The 20,946-nt window shown below is 47.5% G+C and overlaps 1 protein-coding gene across 7 annotated transcripts in view; it reads left to right on the forward strand.

Moving 5' to 3' along the window:
• The window catches only part of FAM178B (family with sequence similarity 178 member B), a 175,894-nt gene that overhangs the window by 29,045 nt on the left and 125,903 nt on the right, over window positions 1–20,946 (forward strand). For all 7 annotated transcript variants that reach the window (XR_014551799.1, XM_083629332.1, XM_083629333.1 and 4 more), the window contains one exon: window positions 12,765–12,870. Coding sequence is in view for 6 of the 7 variants with exons in the window: in XM_083629332.1 (XP_083485458.1) it covers window positions 12,765–12,870 (106 nt within the window). In the remaining variant the exon portion in view is untranslated. The remainder of the gene's footprint in view (window positions 1–12,764; window positions 12,871–20,946) is intronic.

The raw sequence follows: 20,946 nt of genomic DNA on the forward strand, positions 1-20,946 counted from the left end.
GGTAAGGCCTCAGTTGCAGGAGCACTAGCCATGGTCCTGAATCCACACGATGACCTCCCCCAAAGATGCCTTGCCTTGGGAACCAGAAATGCCCACCCTTCCTTTGCTCAGACCTTCGCCCCTCCTCAAGAGTGAGCGTCCCCACAGATCCTGCCATGCTTATTGTGGAAGTAGAAGCTGGAGGAAGATCACCTGTGGATCTTGGGGGCATGAGCCTGGAACTTCCTTGACTGAAACATCTCTCCGCTGAGGAACACTGCCTCTTACTGATCACATGGCCTGACCCCTCATCTTTCGCAGCCTCCCGTGGGGCAGAAGTTGCTCTCGTCTCTTCCAGAAGAAGCCTCCTGTCCCCCCGCCTGCCTGCCTGCCTGCCTGCCTGCTTGCCTGCCTGCCACTTGCTGAGCATTTTACTCGCTCGAGTGAGTGATTTGAACGATGTGGACACAGATGATCTTCCCAGGTCAATGCTGCTTTCTCTGTTGCTGGAAATGGGGGTCCTGCGGCCATCGTGATAATTGGCTTCAAAACAGCTCAGGTTTGCTTCTGCTTCTCTTGCCTCTGTGTCGCCAGCCAGCATATTATTTCAGCATCAGAATGAATAACTAATGGCCTTCTGCTTTGCTGGGGCAGCAGTGAGGCCTGGATCCTGGTGAACACATTAAGCCTTGGTGAAATTTGGAAGCAGTGAAGAATTGGGCAGAAGTGGGAATCCGAGTGGCCTCCACCAAGAACGCAGATTCATACTTTCAGTTTGCAAAGATGGAAAGTTTTTCTTTCCTTCTTCCTTCAGTGGAGGAACTGAATCTCTCCAGCTGTGGTGTGGCCCCCCTTAAAACCTGGTCTTCTTTTAGGTAGCCCCCAAGGCCCTGGTGGAAACAGAAGAAAATGCTAAGAGTTTATTTTGCTCTTTAAAGTTTTCACCATATGCAGAAGAGGCAACCAACTTTTAAAAAGCACCTTGCCTCTTCAGTAACACTGCTGTGCAACTGTGTTCTGCAGGGGCCATGGGCATATGAAATTGCAAGTCCGTGGGTTTCCATGACAGTGTGGCGGTGATTCACATACCAAATAGTCTTGTTTCTGGAGTTGTAAAGAACCTTTTCAGACAATTGAGACAGGAAAATGGCAGAAGCAGACTTAATGTACTGTCAGTTTAGCTTGGTCTATTAATGCAACAAGAACTGTTCAAATCAAAGAACTGGCTAGCCTGGTGTTTTGCCTCTGACAGTGGCCAGCCACTATTGGAGCACACAGTTCCCATCGTTCAGTTCAGTTCCCATCGTTCTCTGCAAAGAAGGATTGATTGACAAACCACTCTGAAAAACGTAGCTCTGTGAAGGGAGAAGCTGTCTCCCAACACCTCTCAGCACCTTTAACAACTACACTTCCCAGGCGTCTCTGGGGAAACCCACAACTGCTGAATGTGGCAGGATGCCTCTTTAAATGCGTAGTGCAGCTGGGACCTGATTCCTTCCATGGAGGTTTTGCCCAGGGAAGTGGCTGGCATTTCCTTTGCCTGTCTTGGTGGGTAGAAATGACATTCGTGCCTGTCAGCGGATGTTCCTGATTCAGGGTGTGCATCCCTCCTGCCCTCCCTCTGTCAACCGCACAACTCCCCTCTTGTCTGACATCCTTGCAATTCCGCTTCCAACAGTGCCGTGCAGCTCCTCCAATTAGCAGAGCCAATGCGGGCTAATTACTGTCAGAATCTCGTTCAGTGCAGCGGTTTCCCTCCCCCCCCCCCGCCACCACCCTGCTTGGTTGGAGCTGAGCAAAGCAGTCACTTCATTGTTATTCTGGCGCAGGCTCCACTGTGCTCTGGGGGGGGGCCCTCTCAATTGCCATTTATCATAGGGATGCTGTGCGTTACAGGTAACCTACTTTTGCAGCTCTGCTAGAATATTCACGAGTTTGTGCTGCACATATTCCCATACAAATGAGCACATGGGCAAGGCACATGCGTGAAACATGCATGTAGAGTGAAAGGAAGCACTCTGGTTGCAGTCCAGCCTGCCCATAGTGTGCTTCCAGGTGGGGCTCAGTGTTGCCAGCAGGCGTTCTTAATTTTCTGTAGAAAGGATAAATCTGGATTATATGAGGGGGAAACTACGGGCTGCCACATTGAACCCAATGGCGTCACATGGGCACTGCAGAAAAACCTGTGCCATCCTGTCTCAAAGCTCCTGTGCAATCAAAGGCACAAGCATATTGTCTCTGCATGCGATGAAGATTGAGCCAAGAGATGGACGGATCCATCCGTGTCAGTTTCACATGTGCTCATTCATATAAGCCTGTGCTGTTGTTTTTCTGCAAGGGACAGTTGCTGTGGCAGCAGACCAAGGTGTTCTGGATTAACTAATCCAGAATAAAGATTGTCTCACTTCAGTGTTCACTGTGTCTTTCTCAGATTAAAGGTCTACCCGGCAGTAAACCCCACGGGGTTTGATGGGGTCACACTTGAGTATACAGAGGATTTTTTCATATTTGTATTTTTTGATACAACAGAACAAAATAGCTCCAGTGCTGGAAAACAAGTGAAGGTAATTCCCTTATGGCTTCACTGAGCTGTACACACCCACACATATATATGTCGGAAGCCTACCAATTTGTTCTCAGACAGCTGGGGAGAAATTTCTTTTTCTCGTCATGCAACCCAGAAAGAGGTAAAAAGAAAGAAAGAAAACGCAACACGCTGATTTATTTTTATCAAATAAAATACTGCCAATCATTCTAAAATTACATAGGAAGAGGTAAAAAAAGAAGATTTTAAAAAGAAAATAAGCCAAGGAGTAAGGAGAAAATTTACAGGAAGGAAGGAACTGTGATAGGATGCAAGAACAGGGCAGTTTCAGAAGGTCTTGGGGGCAGCATAAAATTAGGTTGAGTGTGGATGTGGCTGCCAGGTTGTAGGCTAGATTGCTGTACTTTTTGGACCATCCTCAGTGGCATTTCCAGTTCACGTTCCCTTCTTCCAGTGATAATCTGTCTCTTACCACGTAGGAGCTTCAGCAGCATCTGAGAGAACTTGGACAGAGACTGAGCTTGTCTGTCACTGCCAGGCTCCAGCCAAACAGTCACCGCTTTCCAAACTGTGTGTTGAGACATGTTAATGTGTCGGCTGTAGTGTGTAGGTGTGTTGCGCAAAAGCTCCCCGTGCTCCTGCCAGGGTTGCAAAGGGGTTAGTTTGAACTCTGGTTTGCTAGTAAAACTGATTTGCTGTGTCGCGAAATAATGCATGTCTTAAGACTGTGTCACCAACATGAAAAATTAGGAAAGCTTTTGAAATATACTCAGAGTCGCAAAGTGATTTCATGCTCTTTATTCAGCTCATAGTGGTGAGGACGAATGAATGAATGTCCCCTCTTTATATACATTATTTACACAATGGGCTGCACATGTTTGGCTAATTCCGGAATTCTACTGTAAGCCAATCAGGTTGTGGATTCACTTCTATCTGGAGCATGATTGGGTGGTTCCTGCCAACCAATCATACTGCTGCATTGTTCTAGGACCAATCAGACTGCTGCATTCTGAATCCTATTGTTCTAGGACCAATCAGACTGCTGCATTTTGGATCCTATTGTTCTAGGACCAATCAGACTGCTGCAGTTTGGATCCTATTCAACTCAGTACATAACAGCTTTGCATCAGACCAACAAAATAAGTCAGATGGTGCTGCCTAACTTTTATAAACGCTCTGCCCACAATGCAGTTCCTCAGCACTTCTGCCAGGAGCTGCCAGGGCTACAACCAGGAGCTCACGGTTCTTTGCGCAGGTGCCCTATGTGGCTACAGGTCAAAGAGGCATTTTGGGAAGTGAAGCCCACAACTAGAAAGGGTGATAAAGGCAAACCTATGTAATTCATCCTTCCCCAATCAGTACAGAACTGAAGCTTAGCGATCCTTCAAAATTAATGCTTCTCCGAATTTTGTGACGCACTTCTCCAATCAAACAGTGTATGCCAAACTACACATGTTAGGGGAAGTGTACATTGAAATGCATCTCTTAGTGACAATAGTATGCAAAATGAATTATGATAGAATAATTGCTTGCAGAAATGCATATGTTAGGAGAAATTTGCACTAAAATGCTGGTGGATTTTCTTGAGGAAAGTGCAAAAATGTGGAAAACTGAAGTTAGGATTGGAAAAACAAGAAACTGAAATGGAGACATTGGCCTGCTCTGGTTCCTGGCTCCCACTGGACACTCAGCTCTGGCAGTGACTGAGCACCCAACATGCAAACAAGCCGCATTGTTACAACGGCGGCCGTCTTTCCCTTTCTAGTATCATTTGGGTTGTGTGCCCTGGACTAGGACGTTTCTGCATGGAAATGCCCTCCTGACACCCCTCAAGTCCCGACACCCACTCTGTCATTTACACAGGCTTGCACAGCACATTTCATTAGCATGTGCACCCAAGGAATTTATTTAGTTCAACAAAGGAGAGAATGGGGGGAAATTGCAAGACAAACAAAGAAGGACAAGGAAGAGGTAAAGGGGCAAAAAGCTAACAAAACGTCTACAACAGGAGCAGTCAAGAAGTCAAAACAGAATTTTTCCTGCAGAGAAAAGGAGCTGTGCCAAGCTGACCAGGGGCAGGTAGATCTGGAGGGCCAAGGGCGGGGGGGGGGCTTCTCCTCCTCCTTGCTTGCATACCATAAAAGCAGCCTCTCACCCCCACAAATATCTCACCACAAAAGGTGGCAAACAGAGCTCAGGTGGAGACAGAGCCATGAGACAGACACAGGCAGAAGAAAAAGGCTGGAATGGATCTGCAGCTTCTGTCTGTGCCAACAACAACAAAAATTTATTATTTCTACTCTGCCCATCTGGCTGGGTTTCCCCAGCCACTCTGCAAGCGGCCTCCTCCCTTACCACTGCTTCCAGAGACAGACACAGGGGCTAAGATCCAAGATGTAACTGAACGACTGCAAGGAATCATAAAACCCACTGACAAATACCCCTTCCTCTTGGTTCATGTGGGAACCAATGACACTGCAAGCAATAGCCTCCAGAAGATCAAAAGAGATTACGAGGCTCTGGGCAGGAAATTGAAGCAATTAAATGCACAAATTGTCATCTCATCTGTCCTCCCAGTTGAACGACGTGGCCCAGGGAGAGAGGGAAAAATAGTGGAAGTGAACAACTGGCTTCACAAATGGTGCAAACAGGAATGGTTTGGATTCTTAGATCACGGAATGCAGTTTCTTGAAGATGGACTTCTGGCAAGCGATGGGCTGCACCTCACAACGGTTGGGAGGAATGTTTTTGCAAAAAATCTCAGAAACCTCATCAGGAGGGCTTTAAACTGACTAATGTGGGGGAGGGAGACAGTGCTCCTGAAGGTAGGAGTCTATCAATTGATGAAGATGATCACCCAAATGTCATAGACCGAATGGAGCAAACAGCACGCAGACCTAGTGGTGGGAGGAAAAAATCCTTAAATAAGAGACACGGGGGAATGATTAATGGACTTCAATGTCTGTACACTAATGCGCAAAGCATGGGAAATAAACAAGATGAGCTTGAGCTCTTGGTACAGCAAACTAAATATGACATAATAGGCATCACTGAAACCTGGTGGGATAAGTCCCACGATTGGAATGTAATAATGGAGGGATACAATCTATTTCAGAGAAACAGACCAGACAAGAAAGGAGGAGGAGTGGCGTTATATGTCAGGGATGTGTATACCTGTGAAGAGATCCAAGATTTAGAACCTCAAAGCCAAAGTGAGAGCATTTGGGTCAAAATTAAGGGAGAGAAGAATAACAGTGACCTCATTGTGGGAGTTTACTATAGATCCCCAAGCCAAACGGAGGACATAGATGATGCCTTCCTGGAACAGATGGCCAAGCATGCAAAAGGAAGGGAGATAGTAGTAATGGGGGACTTCAATTACCCGGATATTTGTTGGATGTCAAACTCAGCCAAGAGCATAAGGTCAAACAGATTCCTCACTGGCCTTGCAGACAACTTCATTGTCCAGAAAGTGGGAGAAGCAACAAGAGGAACAGCCATTTTAGATCTGGTCCTAACCAATGTTGATGACCTGGTTAGTGGGGTAGAAGTGGAAGGATCATTAGGCGCGAGTGATCATGCTCTTCTGAAGTTTACTATACAGCGGAAAGGAGCAGCCAAGCATACTAGGACTCAATTTCTTGACTTTAAGAAAGCCGACTTCATAAAACTTAGGGAAGTGCTGGGTGAGATCCCATGGACAGTAATACTAAAAGGAAAGGGAGTTCATGATGGCTGGGAGTTTGTTAAGAGGGAGATAGTAAAAGCACAACTTCAGGCAATACCAATGAGACGGAAACATGGAAGGTGCCTAAAGAAGCCAGGGTGGCTATCTAAAGAACTTTTAACTGAGTTAAGATTCAAAAAGGATGTGTACAAAAAATGGAAAAGGGGGGAAACCACCAAAGAGGAATTCAAACAAATAGCCAGCACGTGTAGACACAAAGTCGGAAAAGCTAAAGCACAGAATGAACTCAGGCTTGCTAGAGAGGTTAAAAGCAACAAAAAAGGCTTTTATGGGTATGTTCGTAGCAAAAGGAAGAACAAAGAAACAGTGGGGTCACTCAGAGGAGAAGATGGTGAAATGCAAACAGGGGACACAGAAAGGGCTGAACTCCTCAATGCCTTCTTTGCCTCAGTCTTCTCCGATAAAGAAAACAATGCCCGACCTAAAGAATTTGGAGCAAATGATTCAGCAGAGGAAACACAGCCCAGAATAACTAAGGAGATAGCACAAGAATACTTGGCTAGTTTAGATGTATTCAAGTCTCCAGGGCCAGATGAACTGCATCCAAGAGTATTAAAAGAACTGGCAGATGTGATCTCAGAACCACTGGCAGTCATCTTTGAGAATTCCTGGAGAACAGGTGAAGTCCCGGCAGACTGGAGGAGGGCAAATGTTGTCCCTATTTTCAAAAAGGGGGAAAGAGAGGACCCAAATAATTACCGCCCAGTCAGTCTGACATCAATACCAGGGAAGATTCTGGAGCAGATCATTAAGCAAACAGTCTGTGAGCACCTAGAAAGGAATGCTGTGATCACCAATAGTCAGCATGGATTTCTGAAAAATAAGTCATGTCAGACTAACCTGATCTCATTTTTTGACAGAATTACAAGCCTGGTAGATGAAGGGAACGCAGTGGATGTAGCCTACCTTGATCTCAGCAAGGCATTTGACAAGGTGCCCCATGATATTCTTGTAAAGAAGCTGGTAAAATGCGGTCTTGACTATGCTACCACTGAGTGGATTTGTAACTGGCTGACTGACCGAACCCAAAGGGTTCCTCTTCATCCTGGAGAAGAGTGACTAGTGGGGTGCCACAGGGTTCTGTCTTGGGCCCGGTCTTATTCAACATCTTTATCAACGACTTGGATGATGGACTCTGTTACGAAAAAGGAGCAATGCTGCTGAGTGCTCCAGATGGCTGGAAAGCCAAACAGGATGTTGATGTTTTGGGACTGTACCGTGGGAACAAGGGACAGTCTATTCTGTGCACTGAGCACCGGATGTTAGCTCACAGTGTCACATGACCCTGTACTGGAAGTACATGGGAGGAGTTATTCTCTCTCTGCTGTTGGTGTTAAGAGAGTGCAGACACGTTTTCTCTGTACTGTTGGAAAGACAGAAATAAAGGCATGTAAATACATTTCTGTCTGTCTCTCTCCCCTCCCTGGGGATGGCAAGGGAGTGGTTGTGTTCTTCTCACGTTTGAGAAGGATCGGCCGATAGAGATCTGGCCTTGTCTTGCCGGGAGCCGAGACGGGGGAGATCAACAAGGAATCCAAGCCGGGCACCTGGAGAGTGGCCAATTCCTCTGACTGAAGGCTTGATTCCGACAGACTCAAGGGCATCCTGATCAAATTTGCAGATGACACCAAACTGGGAGGGGTGCCTAACACCCCAGAGGACAGGATCACACTTCAAAATGACCTTGACAGATTAGAGAACTGGGCCAAAACAAACAAGATGAATTTTAACAGGGAGAAATGTAAAGTATTGCACTTGGGCAAAAAAAATTAGAGGCACAAATACAAGATGGGTGACACCTGGCTTGAGAGCAGTACATGTGAAAAGGATCTAGGAGTCTTGGTTGACCACAAACTTGACATGAGCCAACAGTGTGATGCGGCAGCTAAAAAAGCCAATGCAATTCTGGGCTGCATCAATAGGAGTATAGCATCTAGATCAAGGGAAGTAATAGTGCCACTGTATTCTGCCCTGGTCAGACCTCACCTGGAGTACTGTGTCCAGTTCTGGGCACCACAGTTCAAGAAGGACACTGACAAACTGGAACGTGTCCAGAGGAGGGCAACCAAAATGGTCAAAGGCCTGGAAACGATGCCTTATGAGGAACGGCTAAGGGAGCTGGGCATGTTTAGCCTGGAGAAGAGGAGGTTAAGGGGTGATATGATAGCCATGTTCAAAGATATAAAAGGATGTCACATAGAGGAGGGAGAAAGGTTGTTTTCTGCTGCTCCAGAGAAGCGGACACGGAGCAATGGTTCCAAACTACAAGAAAGAAGATTCCACCTAAACATTAGGAAGAACTTCCTGACAGTAAGAGCTGTTCGACAGTGGAATTTGCTGCCAAGGAGTGTGGTGGAGTCTCCTTCTTTGGAGGTCTTTAAGCAGAGGCTTGACAACCATATGTCAGGAGTGCTCTGGTGGTGTTTCCTGCTTGGAAGGGGGTTGGACTCAATGGCCCTTGTGGTCTCTTCCAACTCTATGATTCTATGATTCTAGGTAGAACCCTTTTCTTCTTCTGTGTCTCTCTCTGCTTCCCGCCCGCTCCCTTCCACCTTTGTTGCTGTCCCCATGCCACTCCCCACAAGTCGTGGCAACTAAGGGAGCCGAGTTGCCAGTACATGCTCCTTGCCACAAACCCCAAATCTTTTTGAAACATTAGGTTGTGCCTGGGCACACCCTGTGTGCATCCCTATACAGTGGTACCTCGGGTTAAGTACTTAATTCGTTCCGGAGGTCCGTTCTTAACCTGAAACTGTTCTTAACCTGAAGCACCACTTTAGCTAATGGGGCCTCCTGCTGCCGCCGCGCCGCCGGAGCATGATTTCTGTTCTCATCCTGAAGCAATGTTCTTAACCTGAAGCACTATTTCTGGGTTAGCGGAGTCTGTAACCTGAAGTGTATGTAACCTGAAACATATGTAACCTCAGGTCATCACTTACCTTGGCCCCAGGTTGCTCTCCTGGCTGTAGGGGCATTGCTGAGTACATAAGAGATTCAGGGCACTGACCCCTAGATACATATTTGCACATGTCGCCTAATAGGTACAGACGTAACTTTAGCTAGAAAGCAAGCTAGAAACTTTGGCTAGAAAGCAAGCCAACTAATTTCCCAATCAAATCACCCTAGGTGAATTCCCCAATTAATCTGCCACCCCAACCCCAGATCGCTCCAAATCAGATCTGCTTCAATGCACTCATATCCCCCACATGAATCTCTAGATAAAGTCATCCTAATTTATTTCCCCAAATTTAATACCTTACTGCATAACCCAGATCACACACACCCAATTTTACTTCCCCGAAATTCATCAAGTAATATTCAGCGCTTTTACTACAACAACAACAACCCCGCACACACAACATTTGGGGTCTCATGAGCCCCACCCCTACCACCCCCCCACCCACGAGTCACTTTTCCTTCTTGGATTCTCCTTGAGCAGAATTGGCCTTTTGGAGCCTGTGGTCCTGACTAGGCTGATCTAATACCTACATCAGCTCCACACACGCAATTAACCTCTGACCTGGCCTATATTTAAATGCCCTTTCCATTATCCGACAAAGGCCCTTTGGATTCCAACGACACGAGGCAAGTCTGTGCTTTCCTTGTAACTCCATGCTCATCAATCCCCTTTATGTCAGGATCCAGCCTCGCTCCCCTAAGGGCTGACGCTGGACTGGCTGGGAGACAGGCAAGGCGAATTGGAGGCCAGAGCAGCCCGAGCCCAGCAGCTGGAATTTCGGACAAGTCACTCAGCCTATTGAGAGGCCTCCAGACAGGCAGGAAGTGGGGCACAAGGAGACCAGCTCATCTTCCTTTGTGCAATTAAAAGAAGAGTTGCAGCTGGATGACCCTGAAGTGACTGATACTCTGCAGAATTTGCTGGCTTTGTGTTTGGAGGAAAACAGATTCAACATTTAAGAACAGTAGAGCCCTTTTGAAAGTGCCCCCCCTCTTTCAGTACATGTGTGCCCTTTTCTGTTCTGGGGCAAGCTCTGGAAACCAAATTCCGCATATTTGGAACAGGGGGTGGAGGGACTAGTTGTGGAGGGTGCCTCTTGGCTAGTGCCTGTGACAGCGCCAACTCACTTTATGCTGCAATTCCTAGAGCCCCCTGATTCCTTGGTTCTGGGGGCAAAATGAGTTGTTCTTCATGGAGTAAAGTTCCACTGGACCCTTCCTCTCCTCCACCCATCCGACAAAGAAAAAAATGTGTTTGCGTTTCACTTTTGCATGCGTGAATCTGAATGCAAACTCTGCGTTTCAGAGAATAAAGACTCTTTTTTCCTAGCAAGCCAGAACCGGGAGCTCTTTTCGTTTCCAAATTTGCAGCAATTCCTGCTGAGGAGAAATTCATCAAATTGCCTCGACGCAGTCAGGGAGCGGAATGACAGCCTGCGTGGCCCAGGGGGGGAACCATCACTACGGATCATTATGTTCTGAGCAGCTTAAATATATTTTGTCCCAGAAAAGTATGGCATCAAATGCTCTGGAAAGATTTATTTGAAAAACAGCTGCTTTTAGGGGGGCCGCCGGGTGTCTTTTAAATTGTGTTTTCTCTTTAATGCACAAGACTTCTTCCTGCATCTTTTATTTTCACTTACAGGAGTTGTTTAGAAATAATGCTCTGAAGGAGTGACTGGCTTGGGGATTTTTTCCATTTCTGGGGTGCTTTTTTTCTTTGTTTACCTCCAACTTGATTTAGACGGATGGATTTGTGAGCCCCAGGAGAGCTTAGCACAGAATCACACGAGGCCCCCCCCCTTGTCAAAAGGAGGCCTGGGGGAAAGGCTTCTCCTGAAGGCTATGTCCCCCTCACTCCTCCTCTCTGAAGAGCAGCCGTGTCCTTTGATCAATGAACAAAGCATGCAGAAGAGAGAACCTGTGGGTTACAACGCCCCCTTATCCCTGAGCATGGGAGGTGCCAGCTGGGCGGCGGGGGGGGGGGTGCAGCCTGCAGCCTGCAGCCTCCCAAGGACCAAAGGTTCCCCTTTCTGGCCACAGAGACAGCTCATTCACAAGACCCTCTTAGAGTGGGAAGGTGGGGTCTGCAAATACAGTCCAATCTAAGAGTTTGCCTGTTCCCAGCAGAAACCCCATACTTCCTTTTTCTTTTTAATAAGATTTTTAAAAGCTTTTTCATCATACAATAAGATAAAATAAATTAATCTAAATAAAAACTGAAACAGAAAAAAGCAAAGAAAACGCAGAGTCTCAAAAGTAGCTTGCAACCAGGGCTTTTTTCCCCAGTGGGAACTTGCTGGAACTCAGTTCCGGCACCTCTCAGGTTCTACGAGAACGAGGGAAGTGTTCAGGGTGAGTTCCAGCTCCTCTTTTTCTAGAAAAATAGCACTGCTTGAAATGCTTGCCTCACAGAAAGTGCTGGACGCTCCTAGCTCTTCTCACCTGGGAGCTTTCCTTTCTTCTCCCAGCTTCTCTCCCTGGCAGGATTTCCTTCCCCATCTCTCACACGGGGGGGGGGGGGGGGGAGGGCAGGGCTGCCTTCCTGTGTGTGATGCTTGGATCCCAATAATGGCCCTGAGCAGAGAACACCAAACGAAAATAAAAGAAGAGAGCAGAGAAAACAGAAGAAAGAAGATAAAAAGAAGCAAATACAGTGGTACCTCGGGTTAAGAACTTAATTCGTTCTGGAGGTCCGTTCTTAAGCTGAAACTGTTCTTAACCTGAGATAAAACTTTAGCTAATGGGGCCTGCCACTGCCGCTGCACGATTTCTGTTCTCATCCTGAAGCAAAGTTCTTAACCCAAGGTACTATTTCTGGGTTAGCGGAGTCTATAAGCTGCAGCATCTTTAAGCCGAGGTACCACTGTAATAGAAACAAGAAATAAAAAGAAAAAGGACATCCAATTTTCCATCTGTCAAAACCCCACAATTTCCTCTGCAATTTAGGGAGCCGAGATATAGAACCATTTGGAAACATTTTCAGTTGTGCCCTCTCTGGTCTAGCTGCAGATGCTTCCTCCATCACGGGGTGGAGTCGGATCAGAACACAGGCCCTGCAGTCCCAGTACTCTGCTTCTGGAGTGTGAATGTGACGTCTTGCCCTGCTATGCATCCTCAGGGTCTAATACAGAGGCATACGGCCCCTGCAGGTGGAGGTTCTTAGCTGCTGTCATAGTTCGTTCACTTCTGTGTTTCCTTTCTGCCTCCGCGCTTCAGGGGAGGGGCCGTGGGGTGCAGGCATCCACCTTGCATGCAGAGGTCCCAAGTGCAGCCCCCAGCGTCTCCCGGTGCAGCTGCAAAAGTTTCCTGCCTGAAAACCCCAGAGAGGCACTGCCAGTCAGTGTGGGCAGTACTGAGCTAGGCAGCCCCATGATCAGACTCAGCAGAAGGCAGCTTCCTGCGTTGCGTCCATCTCCTAAGATGCCCTACCTATCCTGTGGGACTGGGTTGAGATTTGAGTGATGGTTGTTGGGGAAGCTCACAACCCTATTGATCCTCAGTACTCCGTCCCTTTCCCCTCTTTGTCTCCAGCGCTCCATTTGCCCTCCAGATGGCGCTACTCCAAGACGGCTTCCTTGGCGCCCTGTACCACGGCACCTGCCACTGCCCTCAGCCTCTCCTGCAGTGGCTCTTCCAGGTAAGCCAAGCAGCCCAACTGCAGGAAGAAGGCCTTGCCACTAGATGGCAGCAGTGCCCAAGGTGGGACTGCGTTGGGAGGCACCATTCATCACCTTTTGAGCTCCCAATAGTTGAGGGCACACTGCCTGGACACTAATCAATTAGCATGCTTAATCCACTAAAACGTTAATCACTGGTTTTAAGATGCAAGTCTGGCTAATTGGGCAAGTCCTCAGCCTTGGGCTCCCCAAAGCACCTTTGCTTGACTAAGGACAATTGGGGCAGGGGGCGGTGGAGGGGATCCTGTATCTCCCAAGCGCATCAGGACTTTGCGAAAAGGATGTCCAGTGCTGCTGGTGTGCCAAACAAGCCACACGTCGGTTGAAGTGGCCAGTGGTAGCAAGCTGGCGCATATCTAGCATCATTATTATGCCTAAAGGACCCTCCAAGTTGATTGAGGAGGAACGGACTTGTAAATAATTGTTTGTCCCCTGCGGGGTGGAACTTGGTATTCATTTTTGTTTCTTTGTATTTTGCATTCTCTTTTTGTATTTTTATGTTGTGAACCACCCTGCAATCTTTGGATGAAGGGTGGCATACAAATTTGTGCATACTGAGGATAATGGGATTTGTGTGACTAGGGATAAGGGGATTTATAGTCTGTGACCTGGAGAGTCCACAGGTTAGTCATGCCAGCCTGATAGGGCATTGCCCGTTTTGCAGATTTGATGGATGCAAAGGTGAAGATGGATGCAATCCTTTCAGAGCTGTGAGGCTGCTTTGAAGCGCTCTGTTCAAAGCAGAGCCGTGGCAATGCGGGGGCTAGCTGGGTGTTTTGCCCTGGGTGAAGCCTCCAGAGGGGTGCACTGAGGCTCCGGGCCTGTGTGTGTGAGCAAATGCACTGGGTCTTTGACCTGGGTGAAATAAACCCTAGTTTCACCCCTTGTTCAAAACATGCAATTCCTGCCTCCCCGCCCCCGGTTGAGCTCTGGAAAAGCAAAAGATTCTGAACATCCAAAGCAGAAATTGATTATGATTGGTGCTGATTGGCTAACTCCCACCCTCACGGCAGCTTTGCACTTTTTAAAAATGATTTATTGTTTCTGGTGGTTATTAAAGTGACAAGTTCATGCAGTGCTTTAAAAGAAAAGGAAAAAGTGGACAGGTTGCATGAAGCATTTGAGGAATTTAGTTCACTGACTTGCATGTCTGTCATTGCAATTGCAAACTGGAAGGAAGATTCCCTTGTGTCTGTGGGACGTGCTCATTGGAGCTCTTTCTCAGACTTTATATCCATCTTCATCATCCAGAAATTGCCTTTCCTATGTCCTATGGCATGTTCAAACCACATCAAAATGGAATGCTGCAACTTTGCTTCCCTGCCTTTGAGGAAACTGTATTTCTGTGAGGGGTTTGGGGATTTCTAAAGCTTCCTTAGCCTGGGTAGCTCCTTTGTGGGCCTTTTGCGGCCCAGATTCTGCATCTAGGCTGACTCCTCTCCTTCCCTTCCGGCTCCTTGATCCACCAGCCTGCTGATAGCACAAACTGCATCCTTTCTCACTTGAAGTCCTGCTCAAGTTTTCTAGTTCCTGAGCTTACACCAGATTCTCCCTGCATGTCCCATAACTGATTCCCCACCCGCCCCAAACAATGAAGACTACAAACTTGACTTTCAAACAAACAAAAACAGAAAGTTTAAACAGCTTCAAGTTCTCAGGATGCCAAATTTTGTGTCATAGCAGATGATGATGATAGAACTGTGTCTGTTCAGGCATTGCACACAACCCCTCTATTTGCAGCATGGCTAAGGAAAAGCAGCTCTCAGAGAATATTACCAGGAACTTACTATGGAGTCCCCACACAATGTTCAGGAAGTCCTGATGCCTTGGTGTGTCCAACTCCAATATCACATTTGGTCTCGGCTGTTTTCCCACCCAGAAACAGGAGAGCGTTTGGTTCAGCTAGCCTAGCATCCTCTTTCCAGCAGTGGCTGTGGGTAGCCGGATATCTCTGGGAAACCCAGAGCAGACCATGGAGGCAAGAGCCCTTTTGGGGTGGATTGTCTCTTAATCTGGTGTTTCTACTTACAGTGTCTCTTGTGGCTAGGAGCAGGGGCGGACCCTGGGGTCTCAGATTTCAGCGGCACCCTGTGCAACACCAAAATTTGGTGCCCCCGCCTCTTGCCTTCCATTCTACATCACAGTAGTGGCATGCCCTGAAGCGCCCCAAGACTCTGCGCCCAGTGTGCCATGCTCCTCTAAACCCGCCTCTGCTGGTAGAGCCTGGTAGACCTCTCCTCTTCAAGTTTTCTAGTCCTCTTTTAAAACTACCCTGGACCCCCTCCAGACTGGTGTGTTTTTGCAGGTATATTCATTCTGCAGCATGTCCCAATAGGGCATTAGTGATGGATTTGTGCCATTCTGTCCACACATAATTCTGCTTTATTAGTTGTTCTGTGATACTTTCCCAGTATTACTGCCTTGTTGCCATATGGAGAAGCACTCCTGGGCTATAGTGCAATGAAAGTGGGACATAAAATTGACCAGGTCATTTGTGGTATAAAAAGTTAAAGGATTTCAGCAGGAAGCTATGGCACATGCACCAGTCGGAAACAAAGCAGCGTTTCCCTCCTGGAAACATTTGCAGGCAAATGGTACCAAAAATGGGATAACATAGAACGACCCTGATGCCATCATGAGTGCAAATAATCACAATAAAAACAATGTCTTATTATACCTTGTGCTGGTGAGTTTCACAAATTCCACTGAATAAAACAGAATTCCCTTTTGTAAGTCCTAAATTGATTGTTGACAAATTTTATAGAGTATCCCTAATATTATGAGAAAAGGAGAGGGAGAGAAATCTTTCCAGCTTCTCCTATCCAGATGTTTTGGGCTGCAGGAGGACAGCTGGGCTAGCTGGGGCTAATAGGGGTTGCCATCCGAAACATTCCATCCGATGTGCTGGAAGTCCAGCTGCCTCAGGCACCTCCTGCACCCAAACCGTTTTCAGCTTGACATTATAGGAAGTTGCTATGTAACTTTAAGACTTGGCACCTGAATTGCTTCTCCCTCTCTTGTCGCTTTTTCATTTAGACAGCAAGCCTGCAAGCCAGGAGTGTCTTGCCTTACTTGGTTGCATGTGGCCTGCTCTTCCAATGCTGTAAATAAATAGAACATCTGAAGTCTGCTGGGCTGGGGAATGTTGCTGTGACCTCACCCACCCCGTCGTCTAAAGCCCAAACACTTCAGCCTTATCTTGGGGTGGGGGTTGTGCTTTGACATCTTAGTCTTAGTGCCCCCTTTCTCCCCTTTCCCAGCACTGGTCCCATTAACTATGTACCCCAAAATTTGGGATCCACTCCAAACCTGTTCCAAAGTTTTGCAGTTAATTTGCAACATTTTGCAGTGAAAGCCCCGCCCACAGGTGTTAGTTACAACCCCCGTGTTTGATTACTCAGTTTGTGGGGTGCTACAAATTGTGATGTTTTCACTGCAAAATGCTGCAAAACAAGTGCAAAACTTTGGACAGGTTTGGAGGGGATCTCAAACTTTGGGCTTCATAGTTAGTTATCCTCCTATCGCATCCCTGAGCAGACTGCAACTATGAGCGATCCCGGCTCTTTTGGAGCTTCATTAACTATGAACCCCAAAATCTGGGATCCCCTCAAAACTGGTGCCAAAGTTTTGTAATTGTTTTGTTGCAAACCCCAGATTTTCCGGAACCCTACAAATAGAGTAATTTAAACTGGCCCCCATTTTGAGTTTATGATCCCAAAATCTAATGCTTTTCAATCCAAACTTTGGCAAATGTTTTACAGCATTTTGCATTCCACTCATGTAAATCCTGTGTTTTTGCAGCATCCCACAAATGGGGCAATAGACCCTCAAACCCGGAGGTCACAGGGTCACTCAAAAACCCAACATTGTTTGGTTCACTCCAAACTAGCGTCCTTCTTTTTTTATTGTATGATAAGTTTATAAGTTTAGAATCCACATATGTATCAGAGTCAGCAGATTCTGGGGTTCATAGTTCATGGAGCTGGCTGCAGGCACAAGCAAAGGCCATTTCTCTTTGCCCTTGGAGCCCTCCTGCACATCCGCCAACCCCTGTCCCGCTTCCAGCTCTCCCTGGCTCTGGGGATGTGGGGGCACATTGGCGGGGGCTGCCTTTGAAATACATTCTACACCTCCCTTTCCTTCCTGCCTCACATCACATCCAGCCAGATGATAATGCCGTGCATTTACAGAGAACACTCCCTGCTCCCAGCAGCACTTGGGCAGGCTGTGCTTGTCTGCCCCCCAGGGAGGGAGGCAAGCTGCACTCCGCTTACTTTCGCCAGTGTGCATGGCATGGTGGATCTCTCTCACCACGCTACCCCCTCTCTCTCACGTGTCATGTATCACACAGGCAAGTGGTTAGAGTGCCAAAGACCTGGGAAACCCAGGTGACTATCCCCCCCCCCCCAGCTGTGATTTTCATGAATGCATTTGTTTTGTTCTGTGGCAAAAAAGCAACTCATGAATTTAATGCTGTAACACAGGAGTAGGCAACCTAAGGCCCGTGGGTCAGATAGCCCAATAGCCTTCTCAATCCGGCCTGTGGATGGTCCAGGAATCAGCATGTTTTTACATGAGTAGAATGTAAAATTCTACTCATTAGAATGAGTAGAATTAGATTAAAATGCATCTCTGGGTTATTTGTGGGACATAGGAATTCGTTCATTCCCCCCCCCCCATATAGTCTGGCTGCCCACAAGGTCTGAGGGACGGTGGACCGGCCCACGGCTGAAAAAGGTTGCTGACCCCTGCCTTTAACAGGTAAAAGGTACCACCTGTGTCCCCAAATGCTGCAATAATAGTAAAGACAGAACTGAGAGGATGTTTGGAATTCACGCGGGGGAAGGGGAGGAACATGAACCAGCTGCTCTTTGCTTGCATCCCGTTAGCTCAGCTGCGCAGTCAGGAGTGGGCCAAAGCCTCCCTCTTGGCCCGTGTCCCAAGGTGTACAGGCCCGAGTCAGCAAGTGACGCTGATGGCTCTGCAGCCGCCCCTCAGGTCCAAAGGCAGCTCTCAATTGCCAGCCCAACTGGAAATGCTTTTGCAGGTGACTGGCAGCTTGCCTCTCTGTGTCGGGCACCTGAAAGTGGATGTCAGCTGTGCTGATCCCTGTGGCGAAGGCAGAGAGGCCAAACATTCTTGCTGGATCAGACTGGAGTGGGGTGTCCTCTTTTGTGGGACACTTCTTGCTTAGAGGAAGCACTTCCTGTCTCAGGGAACGGATCTCTACTTACAGCCATTAGAGTTAAGATGGATGGCTGTCTGCCATGTGTTACCGGAATTTATGTAAAGGTTGGGGGGGGTTGCCCCTCCAGCAGACATCACACACACACCGACTACCAAACGCAAAACATCACTCCTGCAAATGTCCCCACAAAACACTTCATCACAGTTTTTCCCTATCACTATTCAACAAATGCAACAATTCACTGATAAATGTATTTATGTACTGGCTCACTGGGAAAACTTTAGAAAGTCATATAAAATTGCTCCAGTATGGATTTGCGCCATTCCAAATTTGTTCTGTTTGGGAAAGGAATGGTTACCAAGGGGGGGGGGTGTCTGGGATGTGAGCAGCCATAATCCCTGAAACCTGGGATCATGCACACAGCAGCCTCTTGCACAAGACTGGCATCCTGGCAGGTGGGTGCCAGACAGGCAGTCATCCCATGGACAATGGCAAACCACCCAGGAATGGATTAGGTCCTCAGTCAGGGGAAAACCAGGAACTTATAAATATTCCTATTGTATCACTTGATGGGTATATGGCGGTGAGTAAGGGAGTGAAATATACTCAGAGTCGAGTGTGGATTTAATGCTCTTTATTCAGCTCATAGTAGTGAGGAATGGAAGTTCCCCCAGAATGTCTGCTTTATATACATTATTTACACAATGGGCCCCACGTGATTGGCTAATTCCTGGGTTCTCCTGTAGGCCAATCAGGTTGTGGATTCACTTCCACCTGGAGCTGGATTGGGTGGCTCCTGTGGACCAATCAGACTGCTGCATTCTGGGTCCTATTGTTCTAGGACCAATCGGACTGCTGCATTCTGAATCCTATTGTTCTAGGACCAATCAGACTGCTGCATTCTGAATCCTATTCAACTCAGTACATAACAGGGAGGTTGGGGGCAAACCTGACAAACTGGTTTCTACCAGAAAACCCCTCCCTGTTTGTGACATATGTATGATGTATCTGTGATGTATGCATGATGCTTCACCTGAGGTATTTATGGGAAAAGGGAAACCGTATAAAAGAGGAAGCATCCCTTTGTTCGGGGCTTCTTCCTGCTTCTTCTGTGGGGTGGCTGGAAGTCCGGTTGCAACAGTCTTTTAAATAAAGGTCAAGCCTACAGGCTGCTGTTTTGCTCCTATTTTCTTGGAATTTTCCTTTTACACATGGATGCTTTAGCTGAGATTCCTACTTTGCAGGGGGTTGGACTAGATGATCCTTGGGATCCCTTTCAGCTCTACAATTCTGTGATTCTATGGTCTACACAGGAACTGAACGCAGATGATGCTTATGGGGAGGACTTAAAATACTTGAAAGTCCTTCTGTATCCAAGAACTTGTCCACACATGTAAAAGTATATATTTAAGGAAAAATGGATGCTTAACATGTGCAAGGGAACTTTGATGCAGGAGAGGGGGCTGTTTTCCAACAAATACCCCCCTCCCCCCCTCATTTTAAGGCAGAGGTGGTACAACGCAAGCCTGGGAGGACTCTGCCACACGCCCTTCCTCGGTGTTTGAATCACCTCTGGGGCATTCTTCTGATGCATTTTCTCTCACATGCTTCTGGCCGCTGCTGTAAGTAATAATTCCTGCACGATGTTTGGTGGGCAGGGAGCATTTTAAGTTCATAGTGTAGGTGTAATTTATGTGGTTGCTGCGGGTTCATGCATCTTAATCCAAAAGGCGCTGCAACAATGATCTTGTTTCTCCTACACAACTCCGGGCAGAAAATTCACCCCTGCTGTTCCGTGCATTGAGACTATTATACCTTAATGACTCAAGAGGTGAACCACAGAGTGCAAAGCTTTTCGCTTCTCCGGCAGATAGATGGAGAGAGTCAGGGGCGCATGAGGTCGGTGCTGGCATTACTATGAGTGGCAGCCAGTGCCATCTTTGCCTGTTGCATGAACTGGCCCAAAGTGAGCCTGCAGGTGGGCTTCCTAAGGTTGGCTGCTTGTGCATCACCAGCGCTATCATCATCTTTACATAAATATATCCCACCCCCCCTCCAAGGAGCTCCAGGTGGTCACATGGTTCTCGCCCCCCCCCCATTTCCTTCTCACAACAGCCCTGCGAGGTTGTAGTCTGAGAGATGGTGGCTGGTGCAAGGCCACCCTGTGGGCCTCATGGCTGAGTGGGGATTGCTTCTCCCAAAGGAAACACATCTTCAAAAGAGAGGACAAAAAGGGAAACATGTTTGCATACGTTTTACATATCCTCATTTAAAGTTGTAGATCACATTTTGAAATACTTACTGTAATTTAAGTGGCAATGCAGTCCAAGTCTCCATGCAGTGGCCATTGTGCCTGCTCAGTCTGCTTTCGAGGTGGTGATTTTGGATGGGCAAATTCAAAACTGCCCCCTCCCCTCTTTCTCTCCTTAGGGTTCTTTCTCATTAAACCACACTTAGACACGAGCAAAAGACCTCTGGCCTGTGCATAAATCATTTCTCTTCTTGCCTATGGCACTCTTTCCCCCTTGGGTCTGGTGTGTGCTCTTACCTGGGGTGGCATTTTGATGAAGATGACGATGTCTGGATGTTGCAAAACACCCCCCCAAAGAACCCCTCAAAGGCATGAGCAGCGCTGATTCCACAAGGAGTGGCTGTGTGCAAACCCCCTGCAGCCCTCATCCTCAGAACCTAAGAGCCTGTCAGCAACCATCAGCCCAGGAAAAAGTGGCCCCTGCTGCTTAATAGGTGTAGTCCATGGGTAGACAAACTAAGGCCCGGGGGCCGGATCTAGCCCAATCACCTTCTAAATCTGGCCCGCGGACAGTCCGGGAATCGGCGTGTTTTTACA

Source organism: Podarcis filfolensis (assembly GCF_964270895.1).
Source record: "Podarcis filfolensis genome assembly, chromosome: 8".
Classification (NCBI taxonomy): Eukaryota; Metazoa; Chordata; class Lepidosauria; order Squamata; family Lacertidae; genus Podarcis; species Podarcis filfolensis.